The following is a 20,595-nucleotide window of genomic DNA, read 5'->3' as shown; positions in this document are numbered from 1 at the left end:
CATGTTATCAAACAGTTTTAAAAATCTGTGTTAAAATATATTTTTGTTCAAACCCTATTGTATGAATGTATGTTTGAAAAAATGGTTGGAAATTGTTTTAGATAAATTAAAATATTAACTAGATATAGTTATATCCAAATATCCAAATAAGTAGTGATAGATGCAATTAAATATTTAGATATGAAACCAAACAAAAAAGTGGCCTTCATGTTTGTGGATGCAGAGAAGGCATTCGATAACGTATCATGGAAATTCCTGGGGAAAATTCTAGACCAGATGGATATGGAAGAACAAATTACAAGAGGAATAAAGGCAATTTACAAAGGGCAAAAAGCAAACTTGATAATTAATAATGACATGACAGAATTATTTTAATATAGAAAAAGGGACTAGGCAGGGATGCTCACTTTCTCCTTTATTATTCATTCTAATTTTGGAAATACTTAATCATGACATTCTAAGTGATCAGGAAATAAAAGGGATAACTTTATGTAACAAATCATACAAATTAAGGGCATTTGCGGATGGTTTAATTTTAATGATTGAGAACCCAGAAGAGAGTATCATTAAAATCCTTGAAAAAATGCCAGATTTCAGCAAAGTTTCAGGTTTTAAACTTAATAAAGAGAAAACGAAATTAATGGTTAAAAATATGGGAGATCAGGAGAAAAAGGAACTACAAGAAAAAACAGATCTACAAATTGTAAAAAAAGTTAAATATTTAGCAATTCAGGTGACAATGAAAAATATAAATCACTTTGAAGATAATTACAACAAAATTTGGAAGGAAATAATAATAATAATAATAATAATAATAATAATAATAATAATAATAATTTATTATTTGTACCCCGCCCATCTGGCTGGGTTTCCCCAGCCACTCTGGGCGGCTTCCACAGAAACCAAAAAACACTAAAATATCATACATTAAAAGCTTCCCTGAATAGGGCCGCCTTAAGATGTCTTCTGAATGTCAGGTAGTTGTCCATCACCTTGACATCCGATGGGAGGGCATTCCACAGGGCGGACGCCACCACCGAAAAGGCCCTCTGCCTGGTTCCCTGTAGCTTCGCTTCTCGCAATGAGGGAACCGCCAGAAGGCCCTCGGTGCTGGACCTCAGTGTCCGGGCAGAACGATGGGGGTGGAGACGCTCCTTCAGGTATACAGGGCCGAAGCCGTTTAGGGCTTTAAAGGTCAACACCAGCACTTTGAATTGTGCTCGGAAACGTACTGGGAGCCAATGTAGGTCTTTCAAGACCGGTGTTATGTGGTCTCGGCGGCCGCCCCCAGTCACCAGTCTAGCTGCCGCATTCTGGATTAGCTGTAGTTTCCGAGTCACCTTCAAAGGTAGCCCCACGTAGAGCGCATTGCAGTAGTCCAAGCGGGAGATAACTAGAGCATGCACCACTCTGGCCAGACAGTCAGCGGGCAGGTAGGGTCTCAGCCTGCGTACCAGGTGGAGTTGGTAGACAGCTGCCCTGGATACAGAATTGACCTGCGCCTCCATGGACAGCTGTGAGTCCAAAATGACTCCCAGGCTACGCACCTGGTCCTTCAGGGGCACAGTTACCCTATTCAGGACCAGGGAGTCCTCCACACCAGCCCGCCCCCTGTCCCCCAAAAACAGTACTTCTGTCTTGTCAGGATTCAACTTCAATCCATTAGCCGCCATCCATCCTCCAACCGCCTCCAGGCACTCACACAGGACCTTCACCGCCTTCACTGGTTCTGATTTGAAAGAAAGGTAGAGCTGGGTATCATCTGCATATTGATGAACACCCAGTCCAAACCCCCTGATGATCTCTCCCAGCAGCTTCATATAGATGTTAAAAAGCATGGGGGAGAGGACGGAACCCTGAGGCACCCCACAAGTGAGGGCCCAAGGGTCTGAACACTCATCCCCCACCACCACTTTCTGAACACGGCCCAGGAGGAAGGAGCGAAACCACTGTATAACAGTGCCCCCAGCTCCCAACCCCTCTAGACGGCCCAGAAGGATGTTATGGTCGATTGTATCAAAGGCCGCTGAGAGATCCAGCAGAACCAGGAAACAACTCTCACCTTTGTCCCTAGCTCGCCGGAGATCATCAACCAGTGCGACCAAGGCAGTTTCAGTCCCATGATGAGGCCTGAACCCTGATTGGAAGGGATCCAAATGGTCCGCATCCTCCAAAGAGATACGGAAATTTGGGCAAGATTGAAACTGACACTATGGGGTAGAATTTCAGCAATAAAAATAAATTATTGATCCTTTTTCAAATGATCCCCATAATAGGGGAAATTGATTGTTTTAATAAATGGAAAATGGACTTAACAAAATTTATCTGGCAGGGTAAAAAGCTGTATATTAAATATAAGTTATTAACAGATAAATTGGAACAGGGAGGTTTTGCTCTTCTGGATTTAAGAATTTATTATGAAGCCGCATGCTTTTGCTGGATTAAGGAGTGGATTATGCTAGTCAACACAGGCATTTGAAATCTAGAGGGTTGGAATAATAGATACAACTGGCATGCATATTTAGTTTACAACAAAGTTGTGGTTCATAAAGAGTTCCTAAATCATACAATCGGGAATTCACTATATAAAGTTTGGACAAGGTACCAAAAGTTGTTAGAGCCCAAAACACCATGATGGTTATCACTCTTGGAAGTAATCTCAGTCAAAAAGAAAACTATGGGGGAAAATTGGGTAACATATAGGCAACTTTTAAAAGAAGAGCAGGGCCCACTCAAGCCCTATTGTAATGGGAATTGGGGTTGCTTGTGCGTAAACTGCAAACTGCTCCAAGCTAGTTGTATAGCTAAAACTTTCCCTGGTTTGACAGCCCTTGAAACGCGACTGTCTTAGTCACTGGCAGAATCCGTCAGTGGGCGGGACCTAAATTTCCTCCAACATAAAAGTTGCTTGACTCCAAGTCTCCTCCTAGATTCTCTGCGTGGAAGCCTTCTGTGCAGCATGGGCGTGCCAAGCGGAGGTCCTGTGCTCTCTCCGCTGATTTCACTGGAAGAGTCTCGGAGCCTCCCCTCCGCCGTACTCTCAGCTTCCCCTTTCTCCCTGGTGTCCCCTGGATTTCCTTCCCCCGTGGAAGCTCTCTCTCTCTCCTTGCTAGTTCCCTCCCCTGCATCATTGGAGCGTCTTACCTCTCCTCTTGCCTCTGATGGCAGTTCCCTGACACCTATGTATGGAAAAAAAGATTTCTGCATTTCAGGGGGTTGGACTAGATGATCCTTAGGGTCCCTTCCAGCTATACAGTTCTATGAGTCAGAGTCCTCAAATGAGGAAAGATTATGAGCATTTGTAAAACTAGCTGTAGTGTGTGGATTTTCATATTGATAATTTCATATTGAACAAAGAAAGGGAATTTGTAGGTGCAGTGCTTAAGAGGTCAAAGTGTAATACTTAAGCAGAAATTGGTTTGTTTTATTGTTCTGTGCTTTTCAGTTGAAATCTGTTCCAGGGGGAGATCAGATTATATAATTTAGATTTCTAGGGCCATTAATGCTAAAGACATAAAGCAATTGTTCTCAAGTGCCTGGGAGTTTGTTCCAGAAATCAATTTTCCAAGGTGCAGAATATGTCTGCGAGACATATTTAGATATTTTTAAAAGTACAAAATCAGAGATTAGTTTCATCAAGAAGGGAAATGATTTCTCAAAGATCTTCTATTCTGCTTAAGATACTGGTCATCTTCCTCAATGCCTCATGAATTTTCAACCCTCAGATTCATAATTCCTTGTTGTTCTACTTTTGTAGAAGTGGCAGGAAATAGAGTAGCTGAAAGAATCTCTGTAGCAGAGAACTTCAAGATGGAGTTGGGGCTGGATTAAGTTTACAGTGGTATCTCAGTTTAAGAACAGTCCTGTTTAAGAACGATTCGGTTTACGAACTCCGCAAAACCAGAAATAGTGTCCCGGTTTGCAAACTTTACCTCGGTCTAAGAACAGAATCCGAATGGTAGAAGGGCACAGGTGGCAGGAAGCCTCATTAGGGAAAGCACATCTTGGTTTAAGAATGGTTTCGGTTTAAGAACGGGCTTCCGGAACAGATTAAGTTCGTAAACCGAGGTACCACTGTAGTGAGTACTATCTCTAATGACTTCATATAATCATTCCATGCTTTTTAACGTGTGTTAGTGTGGCTGCACGGGTAAGGGACACGGGTGGCGCTGTGGGTAAAACCTCAGTGCCTAGGGCTTGCCAATCGCATGGTCGGCGGTTCGAATCCCCGCGGCGGGGTGAGCTCCCGTCTTTCGGTCCCAGCTCCTGCCCACCTAGCAGTTCGAAAGCACCCCTAAGTGCAAGTAGATAAATAGGTACCGCTTTATAGCGGGAAGGTAAACGGCGTTTCCGTGTGCTGCACTAGTGCTGGCTCGCCAGAGCAGCTTTGTCACGCTGGCCACGTGACCCGGAAGTGCCTCTTAAGTGAGATGGGCGCACAACCCTAGAGTCGGACACAACTGGCCCGTATGGGCAGGGGTACCTTTACCTTTTTTCGTGTGGCTGCAGTCCAATGCATTTTGATGAAAGCTGCAAAGACAGGAGGGGAGAGGTGTGAATCAGGGATGCCACCACGTTGTATCTTGATTTACAGCTGATGAGCTCACTCCGGTCAGATTTAGCAGAATCTTCTTTTAGGTTCTGGCACCCCAGAAGGCAGGAATGGAGGCCTTGAGCATATTTCAGTTTTTCACATGCATTCTGATACTTGTGCTGTCATCAGTTTTGAAAGCTTTTAGCTGTGCATAAAAGCGTGTTCAGTTTTCTAAGCAGTGGTTGCCAGCATGTCAGTACTGGTGGGGCTGCATTGCTGCCCTGCACTGAGCTACCTGCTGCCTTCACCACCCCCTCAGTAACTGGCAGTGTCGTGTAGCCCACCCACCCACGCTACCATGCCAGCCTCTGCTATTCCTAAGAACCTGCAATCCAGACATAATGGAGGGTTGTCGGCTCAAGTGCCACCTTTCTACTGCTCTGTACCTATAAAATGAGAATAAGGGTGGCACAGGGGGGATTTTTACCCTGTTTCACCCACCTTCCCCCATCAAAAATACTGTTTGATAACTCCAATACAACCTTAATTCTGGCTCCGAGTATGGTTGACGATACTGAAATGTATGGGCAGGAATAAATTGAAAAGCTGTTCACTTCTTCATTTTCCAAGCAAGCTCCTTAGAGATGTCTAATAATGTCATTTTTGATAAATGAAACTGGTACAATATGTACAGGAACTACTTTCTATAGACCTACAAAGAGAGAAAATGTTTATGAAGATTGTGCTGCTTCTCCAGCACTGTAAGATTTTCCTCCTTCGCCCCCACTGCAGTCATTTGGTGGGAATGCACCAGTATCCTTACATGACTTTACACGTTGACTGCATAAGTCGACAATTGTGTTTTTGACCATTTCCAGCTGCATTTTGTCTGGCTCCCTTGTGTACAATTTGAAGTATTGATCTCACTAAGAAGATCATTGTACGTTGGTTAAGCACACTTAGCACCAGGCAAGCTGTAGGTTTCTCTTGCATACAGCTGATTTTTCTTTTAAGAGCTAATTCCATACAGATGAAGCCATTCCCCTCCCAGGCAATTTGGAACCATGTGTTTTGCCAAGTCTACAATTACACAACAGACAGCATCTATAAAAATCCAGGTGCAGCAGTTAGGGGTGTGTCAATTTTCCTGTATCACAGCACCTCCTGCTGGCTAAAAGAATAGATCTCCTTAATTACTGTATTTTTCTGTGTATAAGATGCCCACATGTATAAGACAACCCCTATTTATTTGAACCCAAAATTTAAACATCAAAGAGAACAACTTTGAGCTTTTTGGGGAGGTCACCCAAAGTTGTTGAGCTTTCTTGAGGGAAGTTGGCCAAAGTTAGGGTTGCTCAAACCCAAGGCCAGGCTGCCCACACCAGAGCCCAAGCTCATACCTCTGTGCATGTATAAGACAACCCCCCAAAATCATTGTCTTATACATGGAAAGATACGGTATAGAGCTCTTCTCATGCATGCAATCTGCATTGAAATCAGTTCAGAAGCTCTTTGTTGTGCTTAAGTGTAGATGTCCAAAAGTATTTTCAGTTTTGTAGGATGCTATGTAATCCAGACATGATAGAATATTGGGGACTTAAATCTGGGGTTAGTGTCACTTTTTTCCTGTGGATAAAAGTTCTCTCCCTGTAAAATTAAAATATAGCATAAGGATAGCACAAGACTTGTGAAGCAAAGCACATTTTTATAAAGAATGTGCCTTTGGTAGGTCTGCCTCTTAAGCTGATGTGTGGTAGATTGACCCAAGAAAAACAGAAGTGCTATATTCTGTTTCAGATATAATTCTGTGTGATCTGAAAGCTTTCATATTAAGCCCAACAAAATATTGTATTAGTTTTTCATACTCCTTGACACCAACATCTCTCATACATGGAGCACAGAGCAGTTTCAATAAAACAGGTGTTGCTTCTTCTCATGTGTGGTTCATTGATGTGGCTTCCAGCCACAGCCCCATAACCTCTCCTCCCCCCATTCCAATAAATGTTATAGGCTGCACCATGGCAAGAGATTGAGGAACAGTTGACAATGACAAGATCAAAAACCACCTATAAAATAGTACCAAAATTTTAAACAATGCTCTGGAATTATGCCAGGAATGCCAACAAGGAAAATCCAAGAGGAAGATCTTATTTATCCCCATTATCAACTGCAGCTTCTGCAGTGAAAAATAGCTCTGTGAAATATGCATTCCTGTGTCTACCCTTAGATTGACCTCCATAAGGTCCACAGCAGTCAGCATCATGTGAATGGGTTCAAAAGCTAAATTTGCCTTTTCTTCTGTAGTGGTTAAGTTCAGGAGCTCTTTGGGGTAAGGTTACCAGACGTCCTTGTTTCCTGGGGACAGTCCCCGGATTTACAAATCAGTCCCCTGACAAAATCCATCTATTTAGTAGGAAGTTGAAAAGTGTCCCCGGATTCATTGGAAAAAATCTGGTAACCTTACTTTGGGGTGCTCTGTGGAACACCTGGGTGCTTTGGCGCTGTGGGTGCCTGAGATCATGCTGCCCGTTCCCAGTTGGCAGCTGGTTGTGGCATAACCAAACCCCCCCCCCCAAAAAAAAGTTTATGAAAGCAAGGCTGCTTCCTTTTGACTTAAGTGCGTGTGGCTGGGTAGGGATGAAAGGGAAGGGAGCAAGAACGTTTCTGCAGGTGCTGTGCTTTGTTTCTGGCACATTGAGATGGAACTGTGAGGCTGATCTACTCCAGGGATATAATTGGAGAACTTGGAGTCAAAACAACCACGGCATCTTGAACAGCTGCCTCTTCTTCAAATGAGAACAGGAAGGACTTCTGTTTTATTTCATGTATCTTTCTTTTGAAAATTGGACAACTGCATGAAAAAACAAAACCAATTTGTTCTTGCCTCCCTCTGCTTTGAATCTGGGATTTAGCAGATGAGAGAAGGCATTCCCAGCAGTTTTCATGGAAGTTGGCCAAGCATTTAGCTATGTGATGGAAGTGGTTGGTGTCAGCACCCAGGAATTGGATATTACTGGCTAGGGGCACCTTTTAAATCTCTCTCTGCTTCTGCTGCTGTGCCTGTCCCAACCTCTTGTTTGTTGTGGCTGCCACTTGTCCTCAGCCCTGCTCCAGGAATGACAGAAAGGGTGATGTGTGTGAGTTGTACTTCCTTAGTGCTCTCCTGGTGCTGGAGAATCATAGAATAGAATCATAGAATCATAGAGTTGGAATAGACCACAAGGGCCATCGAGTCCAACCACCTGCCAAGCAGGAAACACCATCAGAGCACTCCTGACATATGGTTGTCAAGCCTCTGCTTAAAGACCTCCAAAGAAGGAGACTCCACCACACTCCTTGGCAGCAAATTCCACTGTCCAACAGCTCTTACTGTCAGGAAATTCTTCCTAATGTTTAGGTGGAATCTTCTTTCTTGTAGTTTGGATCCATTGCTCTGTGTCCGCTTCTCTGGAGCAGCAGAAAACAACCTTTCTCCCTCCTCTATGTGACATCCTTTTATATATTTGAACATGGCTATCATATCACCCCTTAACCTCCTCTTCTCCAGGCTAAACATGCCCAGTCCTGGAGAGCAGGATTGGTGCCAGAGATACAGGAGAAGGAAGAGTACAGGGATCAGGAACTTCTTGCTGGTGTCTTGAAGTGCTTCTTGGGGGCGAGGGATGACATTGGCAGAGTTTACCTCACAATTCTTGCATACCCACATAGAGCTTGTTTTAAGGCATACCTCTTTAATATTAAAAAATTCAAAAGTGTTTCTTGGGAAAGATGAAATGTGTAAAGAGAGAGCCCCTATTTGTCCAGTAAAACTTTCTCTTGTTTTTAAATTGTTTTACTCTTCTGTTCCTTCCACATCAGCATCAAGTTATTAGTCTATATCTTCAAGGCCCTCCACCCCATTCCAGGGATACAAAAAGAGTACACGTTGCTTTCTCTTTTCAATTATTCAAGTTAAGTGAGACATGTTTGCTTCTGTATGTTGACATGACTTTGTGTAACCTGAAATTCATTGGCTTACAACTTTTTTATCATGAGTGATAAAGTTTCTGGGTGGCTTGCATAGATAGATAGATAGATAGATAGATAGATAGATAGATAGATAGATAGACAGACAGACAATTGTAAAATAGACATTAAAATCTAAAACAGAATAATACAGCAGCAGAATAAAACCAGTGATGGGGAATAAGAATTGTACTTAAAAAAAAAGCATTAAACTTTTTTTGAGGAATAAAGAGATCTTCACCTGTCCTGGAAAAATCTTAACGTAGGTGCCAGGTGAGGCTCTCTGGGAAGAACATTCCACAATCAGGCTCCTTCCTCCAATTCTACCCCCCCCCCCAATCCCCTCTGCTTGCTCCTTCTGTACCCTCAAACACTTTCTGTTGTTTTTAATCTCTCCTTTTTACGGGCCTTCTGCCATACTGTTCCTTTTTTGTCCTCTTGCCCTCTCCACCCCCCACCCTGAAGATTGGAAAAGCTTCTGTATATCTGCCTTTCAAACCAACTGCTGCTGCTCCCCTCTCTCCCACACCACTTTTCTGGGGCACAGTAACCTTGTGGTCCATGTTGTGTACGACTATTTATGATCCATGCTTGTGACTCTTCCTTATTTTTTCAAGGATTGAGGGTCTTAAAGATAGAGATTTGTGCCTGATGTGAAAGGTAAATCTGAATCCTGCACCACCATCCTTTGGAGCAGATTTTATGATCTGTTTCATGCTCAGTACAATCAGCTTCATGCTTGATTTGGTAGGCACACTTAACAGCACGTGTAATGAGGTGTTTGTGAGTAGAACACATTTTATGGCTTTAATGGTTTTCTCGGCATTTTATGTGAATCAGCTCTGTGTCCCTTCTGCGTTTGGCAAATGCAAAACAAGCAATCATATCATGCTAAGTTTGCTTTGACACTAAAAGTTTGTTTATGCAATCAACTATTTAATGAAAAAGGATTTGAGGCCAGTGGGAATTTGAGTGTGGGTTGTAGCCAGACCACTGCACAGACACTAGGTTTCCTAGGAATATTGCCCAAACTCCCTGCCAAGATATATAGGATGACCCATCCAACTTGGAGCTTAAGTCACTGTGGAGAGCTGGCTTGGTTGTGCTCGGCTGATTAGAAAAAACAGCTATTGTCAGTCACCTTGTTTGCTTTCATTCCATTTTTGCCATCGGGGTTGGTGGGAAAACAGAGTAAATTCCAGCTTCACTTGTCCAGCAGTTCTTGGAAAGAACTCTGTAAACATCCCAAGTGAGTAAGAGGCAACTAACTGCATCTCCCTTTCTGAGGGATGAGCCTCAACCTAAAATTGAATAGCTTTCTTTTACTTAAAAAGTATAAGCTGCCTTTTCTGTACAAGGAAACCCACAATGTGGCATACAATAATTATAAAATAAAAGTACATTTTTTAAAAAAACTCAAGAATTCACATGTTATTGCCAGCTAATTTTTGTTGCTGTTTCGGAGTTATCTCTTCATCTGAGCCCGAAACTCATGGACCTGAGACTTGTTTAACGTTCCGAATTGGTGGGATGAGGGAATCACATTTTTATAATGCTCTTTTGCATTAACCTGCCCCATCTCCCTGCAATTAGAATACCAGCACCATAAAGTGTGGGCTGGGCTAGAACCTTTCTTCCTGGCATAGTAGGGTTCCTTCGCACGAGGAACCATTAGAAAATTACATTCCTTACCTGCAGTCTGAAGTGGTGCGTTCCATTCTGCTGCATGTGTAGACCTGGTCTTATAGCAAATCTGGGGTGGTATTCAACTGACTTTTTGCACTAGTGCAAGGAGATTTCCTCCTCTGCTGCCCATGTATGCCCTCTGCCAACCCCAAATTTGCTATGGATGGTTAGTGGAACCCCTATAACATATTTAGGAGGCACACATGGGTGGGAGAGGGGAAGCGTGTTCTACTGCACAAGGAGAAACTTGTGCTGATGAAATGTACACCTTAGCTCTACATTTAATACAACTCCTGCACATTACAGAGAATCTGGTTTTCGAATTTGGACTAGATTACTTCAAGGGTGCCACTGAAAGAAGTCTCAGGATTTTGTTTGTTTGTTTTGCAGTAAATTGGGACTTGTAATTTGCCTGTATCTGCTTATCCTTAGGGCACTGTGGTTGTAAAATTTCTAGTATGCGGCTCCAGGAAGAGTAATCAATCTTTGACATGAAATTTCTTTCTTTCTTTCTTTCTTTCTTTCTTTCTTTCTTTCTTTCTTTCTTTTGCATCTCCAAGGGAAAGAGTAAAATTTCAGGTGGGAGCTGCCTCCCCCTTGGCTTAAGAAGTGTTGTGATTTGCTCTTGTATCCTGAGTTATCCAGCACAGATAGGCTCTTCAGTCTCCCACCATTAGATACTTACTGTTAGGCTGTACATCGGTTGGTCATGACCCTACAGCCTTCAGGCTTGGTTCCCTTAATCCTTAGTCTGAATCTCAGGAGACCTGGTAACCCTAATTTCAGGTTGAAGCTAGAGTGGTCAGTCTGAAACAATGCAGAGCATTTAGGGACTGATCCACATTCTAGTGGTTAGTCATGCCTTATAAAAGCCTGTCTGGGACTGTAAGAAAATAGTCATCTGAAACATTACACTGTTTTATTAACTGTGGAATTCAAATGTTTCTGTTAGAGTGCTTAAAATAAAAAGCCCATCTTGCTGTTCTTTCGTTCTGTTAGAAGCAAAAGCTATAAAAACAGATTGGGTAGATTAGCTGAGGTATTAGACCATAATCAACACTATAGAGAGTGGCCTCTGAAAAATAAATTAGACAAATTGATTACTTTTGCTCTCTTTTGGACCATCTTGAAACTTTTTATAGAAATGCTGTTTATATTCTAAATTTTCTGACTTGAACTATCTTATTTAAATAATAATAATAATAATAATAATAATAATAATAATAATAATAATAATTTATTTATACCCCACCCATCTGGCTGGGTTTCCCCAGCCACTCTGGGCGGCTTCCAACAGAATATTAAAATACAATAGTCTATTAAACATTAAAAGCTTCCCTAAACAGGTCTGCCCTCAGATGTCTTCTAAAAATCTGGTAGTTGTTTTTCTCTTTGACATCTGGTGGGAGGGCGTTCCACAGGTCGGGTGCCACTACTGAGAAGGCCCTCTACCTGGTTCCCTATAACTTGGCTTCTCGCAGCAAGGGAACCGCCAGAAGACCCTCAGCATTGGACCCCGGTGTCCAGGCTGAACGATGGGGGTGGAGATGCTCCTTCAGGTATACTGGACTGAGGCCGTTTAGGGCTTTAAAGGTCAGCACCAACACTTCTGAATTGTGCTCGGAAACGTACTGGGAGCCAATGTAGGTCTTTCAAGACCAGTGTTATGTGGTCTCGGCAGCTGTTCCCAGTCACCAGTCTAGCTGCCGCATTCTGGATTAGTTGTAGTTTCTGAGTCACCTTCAAATGTAGCCCCATGTAGAGCGCATTGCAGTAGTCCAAGCAGAAGATAACCAGAGCACGCCCCACTCTGGCAAGACAGTGCGCAGGCAAGTAGGGTCTCAGCTGGCATACGAGATGGAGCTGGTAGACAGCCACCCTGGGCACAGAATTAACCTGTGACTCCATGGACAGTTGTGAGTCCAAAATGACACTCAGGCTGCACACCTGGTCCTTCAGGGGCACAGTTGCTCCATTCAGGACCAGGGAGTCCCCCACACCTGCCTGTTCTCTGTTCCCTAGAAACAATACTTCTGAATTGTTGGGATCCAACCTCAAGTTGTTAGCCGCCATCCATCCTCCAACAGCCTCCAAACACTATTTAGAACTTAAAGAAACATCTTTGGCGAAGAATGCTAAAGATTCAGATCACAAAAGAAAATATAACAGGTTGTTCCATAGTCATTACTGTCTCACACTTTCCTTATAGGCTGCTCTCTTGGACTGGCAGCAGATCCTTGACTACAGTGGATGCTCGGGTTGCGAATGTGATCCGTGCAGGAGGCACGTTCACAACCCACAGCTTTCGCAACCCACAGCGCCACGTCTGCACACGTGGTGCTTCTGCGCATGCACAAAGCGTGATTTAGAGCTTCTGCGCATGCATGAGCACCGAAACCCAGATGTAACCCGTTCCTTTACTTCTGGGTTTGGCGTGGTGCGCAACCTGAAAACACACAACCTGAAGCATCTGTAACCCGAGGTATGACTGCACTTAGAAGTCTGTGGGTATAAGGTAGGCTTAAGAACACTTTATTTGGAGTGAGCTCTTCCTAAGAGCTGGAACTGTTTGGCCCAGCTTTTTATGTGACTGTGATACTCTGGTTTCTCTTCAGATCGTATAAATCTTTCGCCTTTTTTATGTGACTGTGAGTCTGTTTATAACCAAGCTATAGCTGAAATCTTGTGTTCTACTAATTGCTATAGCAAATAAGAATGAAAGTTTGGATGGTACAGGGCAGTAAATATATCCATTTCTATTTTTCTTCCTTTTTGTCACTGTATTTTCAAACATATATTGAGACCCATTAAAGCCAGTGACTTGCATTAAAACCACAACAACCTAAGCTCCTTTAGGCTTCCAAGAGCTAGTGCCTTGAAGCCTGCTTTACATAATTTCATGTGACCTGGTGGTTGTGTTGCAGAGTGGATCAGATGAGTCTCCCAAGCAAAGACCTGGAGAAAATTCCCTGATCTGTGCTTGAGGGAATTGCCAGATTAACTGGCAGGAGGCCCAGAACAGATGGTTATAATAGTGTTTTCTCAGCAGCATCTATGAAGCTGTATGTTTGTACAAATGGAACCAGCCCGCTCCTTGAAATAATTTCCCCCTCATATGGCTACCATCATCACACAAATACATCAATAGCAAAATTCTACAGCTATCTCCTGAACAAACTAAAAAAAAATCTACATGTTTTCTGCTGTTTGCTCTTAAGAACTGATGAGCTTAAAGCCAATCAGATCCACAGTGGCTTTATCTCGCCCTACACTAAGGCGCCTCCAGTTCCTCTTTTGAGGTTACTGATGCTGATTCAACAGACAAGGCATTTTGCCCACAAATGTTTGTAGACTCTTTGTTACCAGAGCAGCATCACTGGACCTTTGTACATCTTGCTGCAAGAGCTTCTTTGCTGTGTTCTGATTTATAGTGACCTCGGAGAGAAGTGGTCTGTCACTTTTCACCTGCGAGTAGTCTGTAACATGATTTAGTTACATATTTAATTGAACAGCACCCAGAAGAAGTTTTCACATCTCTGAAGGTAGCTGGAATCATTAATCAGAAAACTTCAAAGTGTGTGACACTTATGACGATGAAAGGAAGCATAACACTTTAGTTGGCCACAGATCAGATGGTGCTTGTTTCCGGAAAACATTTGGTCTCTTCTATTGTTTCCAGTGAAACACATGGTGGAGCCTTCCATTTCTGGCATCGTCAGATCAATGTGCTTTCCCTTTGTATGTTGTTGTATTTTGGGTGGTCACCCAAGCATGCAAGGGGCACTCTGCAGTGATTATAAAAGATTAACCCATGGGATGACAGTAGAGGGTGATTTACCATTGCTGTGGCATCTAGATGCTGTGTAGCGGTATTGCATGGAGACAACAGGGAGCCAAAAAAATGTCCAAGAAGAAAATTAAGATTTAAGGAAAGGGCCAGAAAGCAAAGCTTAAGGAAGTGTTTTAATTTGGCATGCGTGACCCTTTGCAGTAGTTCATGTGTTCCTACCCAAAGTGAGCTGCAGGGAAAAGTTTATGTTTCTGAGAGGGCCTCACTTAGAAGGCCCTCAGCTCAATCAAAGACATGAGGGTGGGATAACTTGCAAGGGAGGAGACGAACTGCGCTTCACACATTCCACAGCACCATGCAAGATTGTCTCTGTGTTTCAGGTCACCTTTTTCTACTTCCCATGCCCCACCCTGTTTGCCTTCCATTTGTCATGTAATGTGCCGCCACCACCACCTCTTCTCTCTTCCAACCTTAAGATGTTCTCTTTCCCTTCCTCCTCCCATGCTTAAGCATGCACTGTTTATGGCAAGACTTTTATGTACCACAAGCACAGTACTGGACTGCTCCACTGTTCCATTTCAGCTTATATGTTTGATTTCTACCTATATCTAGGTAGATACTAAACAGTCCAAAACAGCTGGGTAGAAGAAAAGGAAGATTACAGGTAGAACATGTACTAATTTTATACTTGCTTCAAATTCTCCAAATTCAGCAGGGCTCAGTTACCATTCCAAAGCAACACTTTCCACTAAGCAATAAATTTGGATATGAAACAAATTACTTTGCCGCCCTGTAACCTGCTGCAGTTTTACTGAACTCATTTTGCAAAGTCCATTCAGTAAGTGAAATTTGAGGGGGGAAATTTGGAAGAAATTACTTTTTACCCTGCTGTGGACATAATCTTAAAATGAAAAAAAAAATCTACTAAATAAGTATCCTTCCAGCAAAAAAACAGCAGAAGATATTGTGGAACCTTTAAAGATTTTATTATGACATACACTTTTGTGAACTAGGGTCCATTTCATTAGATCAGTCTGTAATTAAACCCCTGTCCTCAGTTGCTGCCAAAACAAGGAAGAAAAAACCCCAAGCTATTCCTTGGCAATTTTAACACTTGAGATATAAATAACCAAAAGTAGCAGATGTAGGAAGAGATTGAAATATGAACCTTAAAAGCCCACCATCTGCTATTTTCATGTGATGTGTCAGCTATAGACTGAATAAATCACAACACTTTAGACACCAGAACAGACGACAGTATAGCTTTGAGCCAAAATTTACACTTTGATGAAATGACAATCTAAGGAGAAGCCTTAGGCCCGAGTGCTTGGCATGATGTCTGGAAAACTATCAGCTTGGAAAAATGAGATTGCCAAAGTTAGCCCCTGACTCCAGCAGTTTTATTTTTTCCAAGGCTATCTTCCTAATTCAGTGACCTCCTAAACCAGATGTTCTATATATATTCTAAACTCAACCCAATATGCTTCTTTAATCAAACTGAGTATATAGAAAAAACTTCTTATACAGTAACTATGGAAAACCAAAGAATGAACACTCTTTTCAGGGGTAGGGAATGTGGGCTTTTTGGATGTCGTTGGACTCCCAATTCTCATTGACCACTGCAATGTGGCCAGTGGTCAGAAATTATAGGAAGCCTCTGGTGGGCCATCTCCCACATCCTTGCTCTAGTTTCTTAACCACAGCTAGGAAGGGCGTTGGATGCCTGGCTTGTGAAGAAGCACCACTAAGCAGGAAGCCCTAGGGTGGTATTCACTTATTTTTCCAAGATTGGTACCCTCCGTTTTTATCAAATGAACTACGGGGCTTTCTGAGACTGAATGATCCTTGCTTTATAATGTGGCTTTATCTAGCCAGCATTTTTTTTACTTATACCGTGTTCAGATGGCTCTTCTTGCCTCTAAATTAATTTTCCAGCTGCCCCAAGAAAGCCAGATAGCTCTTAAGTTTCAAGCTTCTCTGCCATTAGAGAAGCCAGTTTTGATCATTTTGCTCCTGTCTTCATTGAACAGCATCCAAAAACAGGGCAGTTGCCATTGCCAAAAGTTTTTGTAGTGGTGGGTAAGAATCTTAAGTTGTTTGCCATAGCTATTCTTTAAACTGTAAGATCTTTGAAGCAGACTCCAACATCTGCCATAACAAAAAAGGCATCTTAGGGGAGTCATGACACTCTTAATACCAGGTTTGATTAAAAAACACTCAGTGTGCCCATCCCATCTTAATCCAAAGCAGTCCACTGCTTCTTGTTGGCGTAAGCAAACCACTGGGCATTCTGAGTAGAATTCCTATGTTGGGTTGTCTTGTGATTTGTTACTGATCCTAACTCTTGAAAATGTAGTTTGCTATCTCTGGACTGTATGGTGAATTAGTGGTGTTTCAGAAGCTCCTTGGCTATGAACATCCTTAGCCTTGCTTTAACTCAGATTTGATTTGTTATGAAGACTCTGAATGCACAGTCTTCACGTGCACAGTTTTCCCAGTGCAACATAATACATACTTAGCAACTTAATGCATTTTTAAATATTTTTCAGGATCACCTGTTGTTGCCTGCTACCACCCATAATAAGACCAGACGACCAAAGATGTCAATAGTATTGCCAGCAATAAACATCAGTGGTGAGTGTTGTTTAACCTGTTGGAGAAGTTATTTTACAAAAGTCCAGTTGACTACTGTATTTTTTGCTCTATAAGACTCACTTTTTTCCTCCTAAAAAGTAAGGGGAAATGTGTGTGCGTCTTATGGAGTGAATGCAGGCTGCACAGCTATCCCAGAAGCCAGAACAGCAAGAGGGAATTCTGCTTTCACTGTGTAGCGATCCCTCTTGCTGTTCTGGCTTCTGAGATTCAGAATATTTTTTTCTTGTTTTCCTCCTCCAAAAACTAGGTGCGTCTTGTGGTCTGGTGCGTCTTATAGAGCGAAAAATATGGTATATTGCTTATGGAAATGTAAGTCATGATGAACAAAGCTTGAAGTGTTTATTTATAATGATGGTGTCATGATAACTTTTGTATTCTTGAATAAGGGCCAGCAGAATGAAATGCTTTTCCTGGACCAGGCACCCCCAACCTGCAGCCCTCCAGATGTTTTGGCCTACAACTCCCATGATCCCTAGCTAATAGGACCAGTGGTCAGGGATGATGGGAATTGTAGTCCAAAACATCTGGAGGGCCGAAAGTTGGGGATGCCTGTCCTGGACTATACCACTTCAAGAAGCAAGGGTGAGGAACTGAATGTTAGAATATTTTAGAAAAACACCCAACCTATCCCCTTTACTTCCAAATTTAGCATGTCACGGTGGGGAGGGGGCAGCAGGGGGGAAGCTTGTGCTTAACTTTCTTCCTGGCACACCATTTCATGCAACAGTACATAAAATATAAAGGCAAACCAGCATGCACATATTTGTTTTCTCGGGAGCTTTTATTGGGTAGTGCTAGTCTGCTAGCCTAGATGCTACTGTTTGTTATTCCATTTGGGGAGGGGGGTTGTGTTACAAAGTAAACAGAAAAACAGGGAACGGTATATCTATTGTCTCCACTTTTAATTCAGTTTGTTTACGTTTAGTGAGAGACATTTTTGTTATAGCCATCTTGCAGTTGGGGGAAAGGAGGGGGGGTTGTGTCAGCATCACATGGGTAGGTCCTTGGTTTGTGTAAGGTAAAGGTAAAGGGACCCCTGACCATTAGGTCCAGTTGCGGCCGACTCTGGGGTTGCAGCGCTCATCTCGCTTTATTAGCCGAGGGAGCTGGTGTACAGCTTCTGGGTCATGTGGCCAGCATGACTAAGCCGCTTCTGGCGAACCAGAGCAGCGCATGGAAACGCCGTTTACCTTTCTGCCAGAGCGGTGCCTATTTATCTACTTGCACTTTGACGTGCTTTCGAACTGCTAGGTTGGAAGGAGCAGGGACTGAGCAACGGGAGCTCACCCCGCCGCGGGGATTCGAACCACCAACCTTAAGATCGGCAAGCCCTAGGCTCAGTGGTTTAGACCACAGCGCCACCCGCGTCCCTTTTGTTTGTGTACTTATTTGTTTTTATTGGTATTGTGAAATGAAATGTTGGGGGTTCCCAAGCTTGGTGGGTTGTGTTTCGTTGATTGCGGTGTGTCTCATTTGTGTGAGGGAGGCAGGCTAGGTTGTTGGGTCAGGTTAGCCATATGGATTCGTATGCTGTTGGAGGGGAGAGGTCATTGTCCTGTTGTGCTGTGTATGTAAAGAAGGGGAACCACAATGGGACCAAAATTGTTTTCTGACCAGGAAGAATTTCTGCCAAAGGCATGAATCAGTCTACATCCTAACAGTTATATTTTCCTAAACTTTATGGCAACGTAAGAGCAACAATCGAACCGCACTGCAGAAAGGGAAACAGTTATAAAATGGATAATACTTTGGTTTTGGTATTCATTTGAATGAAGAATGTTTCCAACACCTATGCAGTGGGAACCATTTCTTAGTAAAGCTCTGAATTTAACACCTGCAAGCATGTGGTTTATCGCTTGCAGGCTGAATTCTGATATGGAAATCTTACAGCTTCTTTGGAAAACTGCCTTTGATTGCAAAGGGGAGCAAAGAGCGTTTCTAAAGAACGTGAAAAGAATTGTTGTAGCATGTAAGAAACAAAGATTTGGGAGGGAAGAGGGATTGTGCAGCTATGTTGTCTGATCTTTAAAGTCTTCAAGTGTATTTACTGGGAAGCTTGGACAAGAAAGGCTATTGGGTGGGGTGAGGGAGTCAAGCACTGAGACAACAAAAGACATCAGTTCACAAGGGTGACTATTAGTCAATCTGTTTAATAAAGTAGCTAGGGATAACTGATTTCATCTCTCAGATGAATGAAAAAATTCTACATGCATCTTTGCCTCATTCCAGTTATGGAATAAGAATACTTATTGGTGTGAGGATGAAGTGGGGGCTTCTGCCACTTTTGTGCAAAGGGTTGTCTCCTGGAGAGATTCTCCCTTTTTCTTTCCTCTCCCTGCAGGTTATTGTAGCCTGGACAGCAACTAGTGGTAGTTGTTGGTTGTTGTTGTTTTAAAGGAGAGTCACATGGAGGGTGTGAGAGGCTTGTGGATTAGCCACCACTTTCCCAATTGGTAGCAAATTTGCTGCCATAACAGTGGCAACCCTTCCACACATCCCTCTAAATAACACTTTTAAAAAAAGCCTTTGGGTTGGCAGTTGGGGGTGGAGAGGCAGATGATTTACCTGAGGCAGCAAGATTTGGACCTTGAGCTTCCAGAGGCTGATGTAGATATTTGGAACAGGTGTTTTGATCGCAGAAGTGGACAGTAGGGCCTGGCTAGATGTCCCATAGTTAGATAGTAAGGCTTAGTTAGATGTTCCTGGTTAGATATCCTTACCCACAGCCCAGGGACCCGTTTTCCTCTCTCCATGAATCTCTATAACAATGCAACCTCCCTCATAATTCTCTTGCCCAGCCAGCTCTGGGAATTTTATATACATAGGAAGCCTTTTTTGTGCTAGGCTAGCTAAATCTTCTGAATCAAGCCTGCAGTAGTTCTTCACCATGATTGTGAGTAGACAGAGAAATCTTATTTATTTCCATCCTCCCCCCTCCCTTGGCCAAAGCTGGGCATTTTTTCCCCCTTTGTACCAAGGAACGTGAAAAGCTATTCTAGTTCTGTTCAACAGCTGTTTGTGCAGTTGCAGATGTTACATTTCTATCAACGCTTTTATCCCAAATCATTTAGCTTTTTCCAGCTGCTGGTTCTAGGCTCCAGCAACTCACTGTAAAAATTGAGTTGGTTAGATTATGCTGTCACATACCTTGGGTAGTGGTTTTATAAGGGAAGGAGCAGGGGCCGTGTCTTTTAGAGGCTTTCTATACCATAGGAAGGATGTAGCTGCTTCTTGAAATACTGTCAAAGCCACAGTAAGTTTCCCCACTGATTTATTATCAGGCTTAGTGTAGCAGCATGTAGTGAAATAACTGCCAAACTGTGCACCATAAACTGAACCTAATTTAAATAAATCAGATTAGACTATGAACCTAAAATACCCACCCACAGAAAAGGCTGCCCAGCTGTGCATCATGAAAAGTAAATTAGCTTTCATTGAAAGATTTGGTTTAATCTAAATAAATTAGACTTTGAGCCTATGAGCCTAAAGTACCCACCCACAGAAGAGGCTGCCTGTCACATCTCCTCATGAGTCTCCAGCCGAGCCGCTTTCTGTTAAGAGCAGGAAGACAACAGAATGAAGAATAAGCCTCTCCTCCCCACCCCCATTTATCACCAACATTTAGTTACCATTGGTAGACTTTCCTTCCATAAATTTGCAGAATCCCATTTTAAACCTCTCTCTACCTATGACCCTCACCACAACTTATAATCATAGAACTGTAGCGTTGGAAGAGACTCGAGGGTCATCTAGTACAACCCCCTGACATCCTCTCAGACCTTTGGGGGCCACCTTTCTGTATCTGAGGTTCTGTCAACTTTCCCTTAGAAGTCAGTTCGGGAAAGATTTTCTGCAGTCTTTTGTTGATAATAAGCAATAAAAGTCTTGTCCTGCTGGGATTCAAATGAAGTTGGAGCCTATATAG

At 42.8% G+C, this 20,595-nt stretch overlaps 1 protein-coding gene across 2 annotated transcripts in view; it reads left to right on the top strand.

Annotated features, from left to right (window-relative positions):
• ATF6 (activating transcription factor 6) overlaps positions 1 to 20,595 on the top strand; it is an 80,293-nt gene that overhangs the window by 38,489 nt on the left and 21,209 nt on the right. For both annotated transcript variants that reach the window (XM_083507140.1, XM_083507141.1), the window contains exon 15: positions 16,565 to 16,649. In XM_083507140.1, coding sequence (XP_083363266.1) covers positions 16,565 to 16,649 — 85 coding nt within the window. The remainder of the gene's footprint in view (positions 1 to 16,564; positions 16,650 to 20,595) is intronic.

Source organism: Podarcis liolepis (genome assembly GCF_965112155.1).
Source record: "Podarcis liolepis genome assembly, chromosome: 6".
NCBI lineage: Eukaryota > Metazoa > Chordata > Lepidosauria > Squamata > Lacertidae > Podarcis > Podarcis liolepis.
Note: the sequence above shows the minus strand (reverse complement) of the source record. Positions and strands in the feature narration are given on the sequence as shown.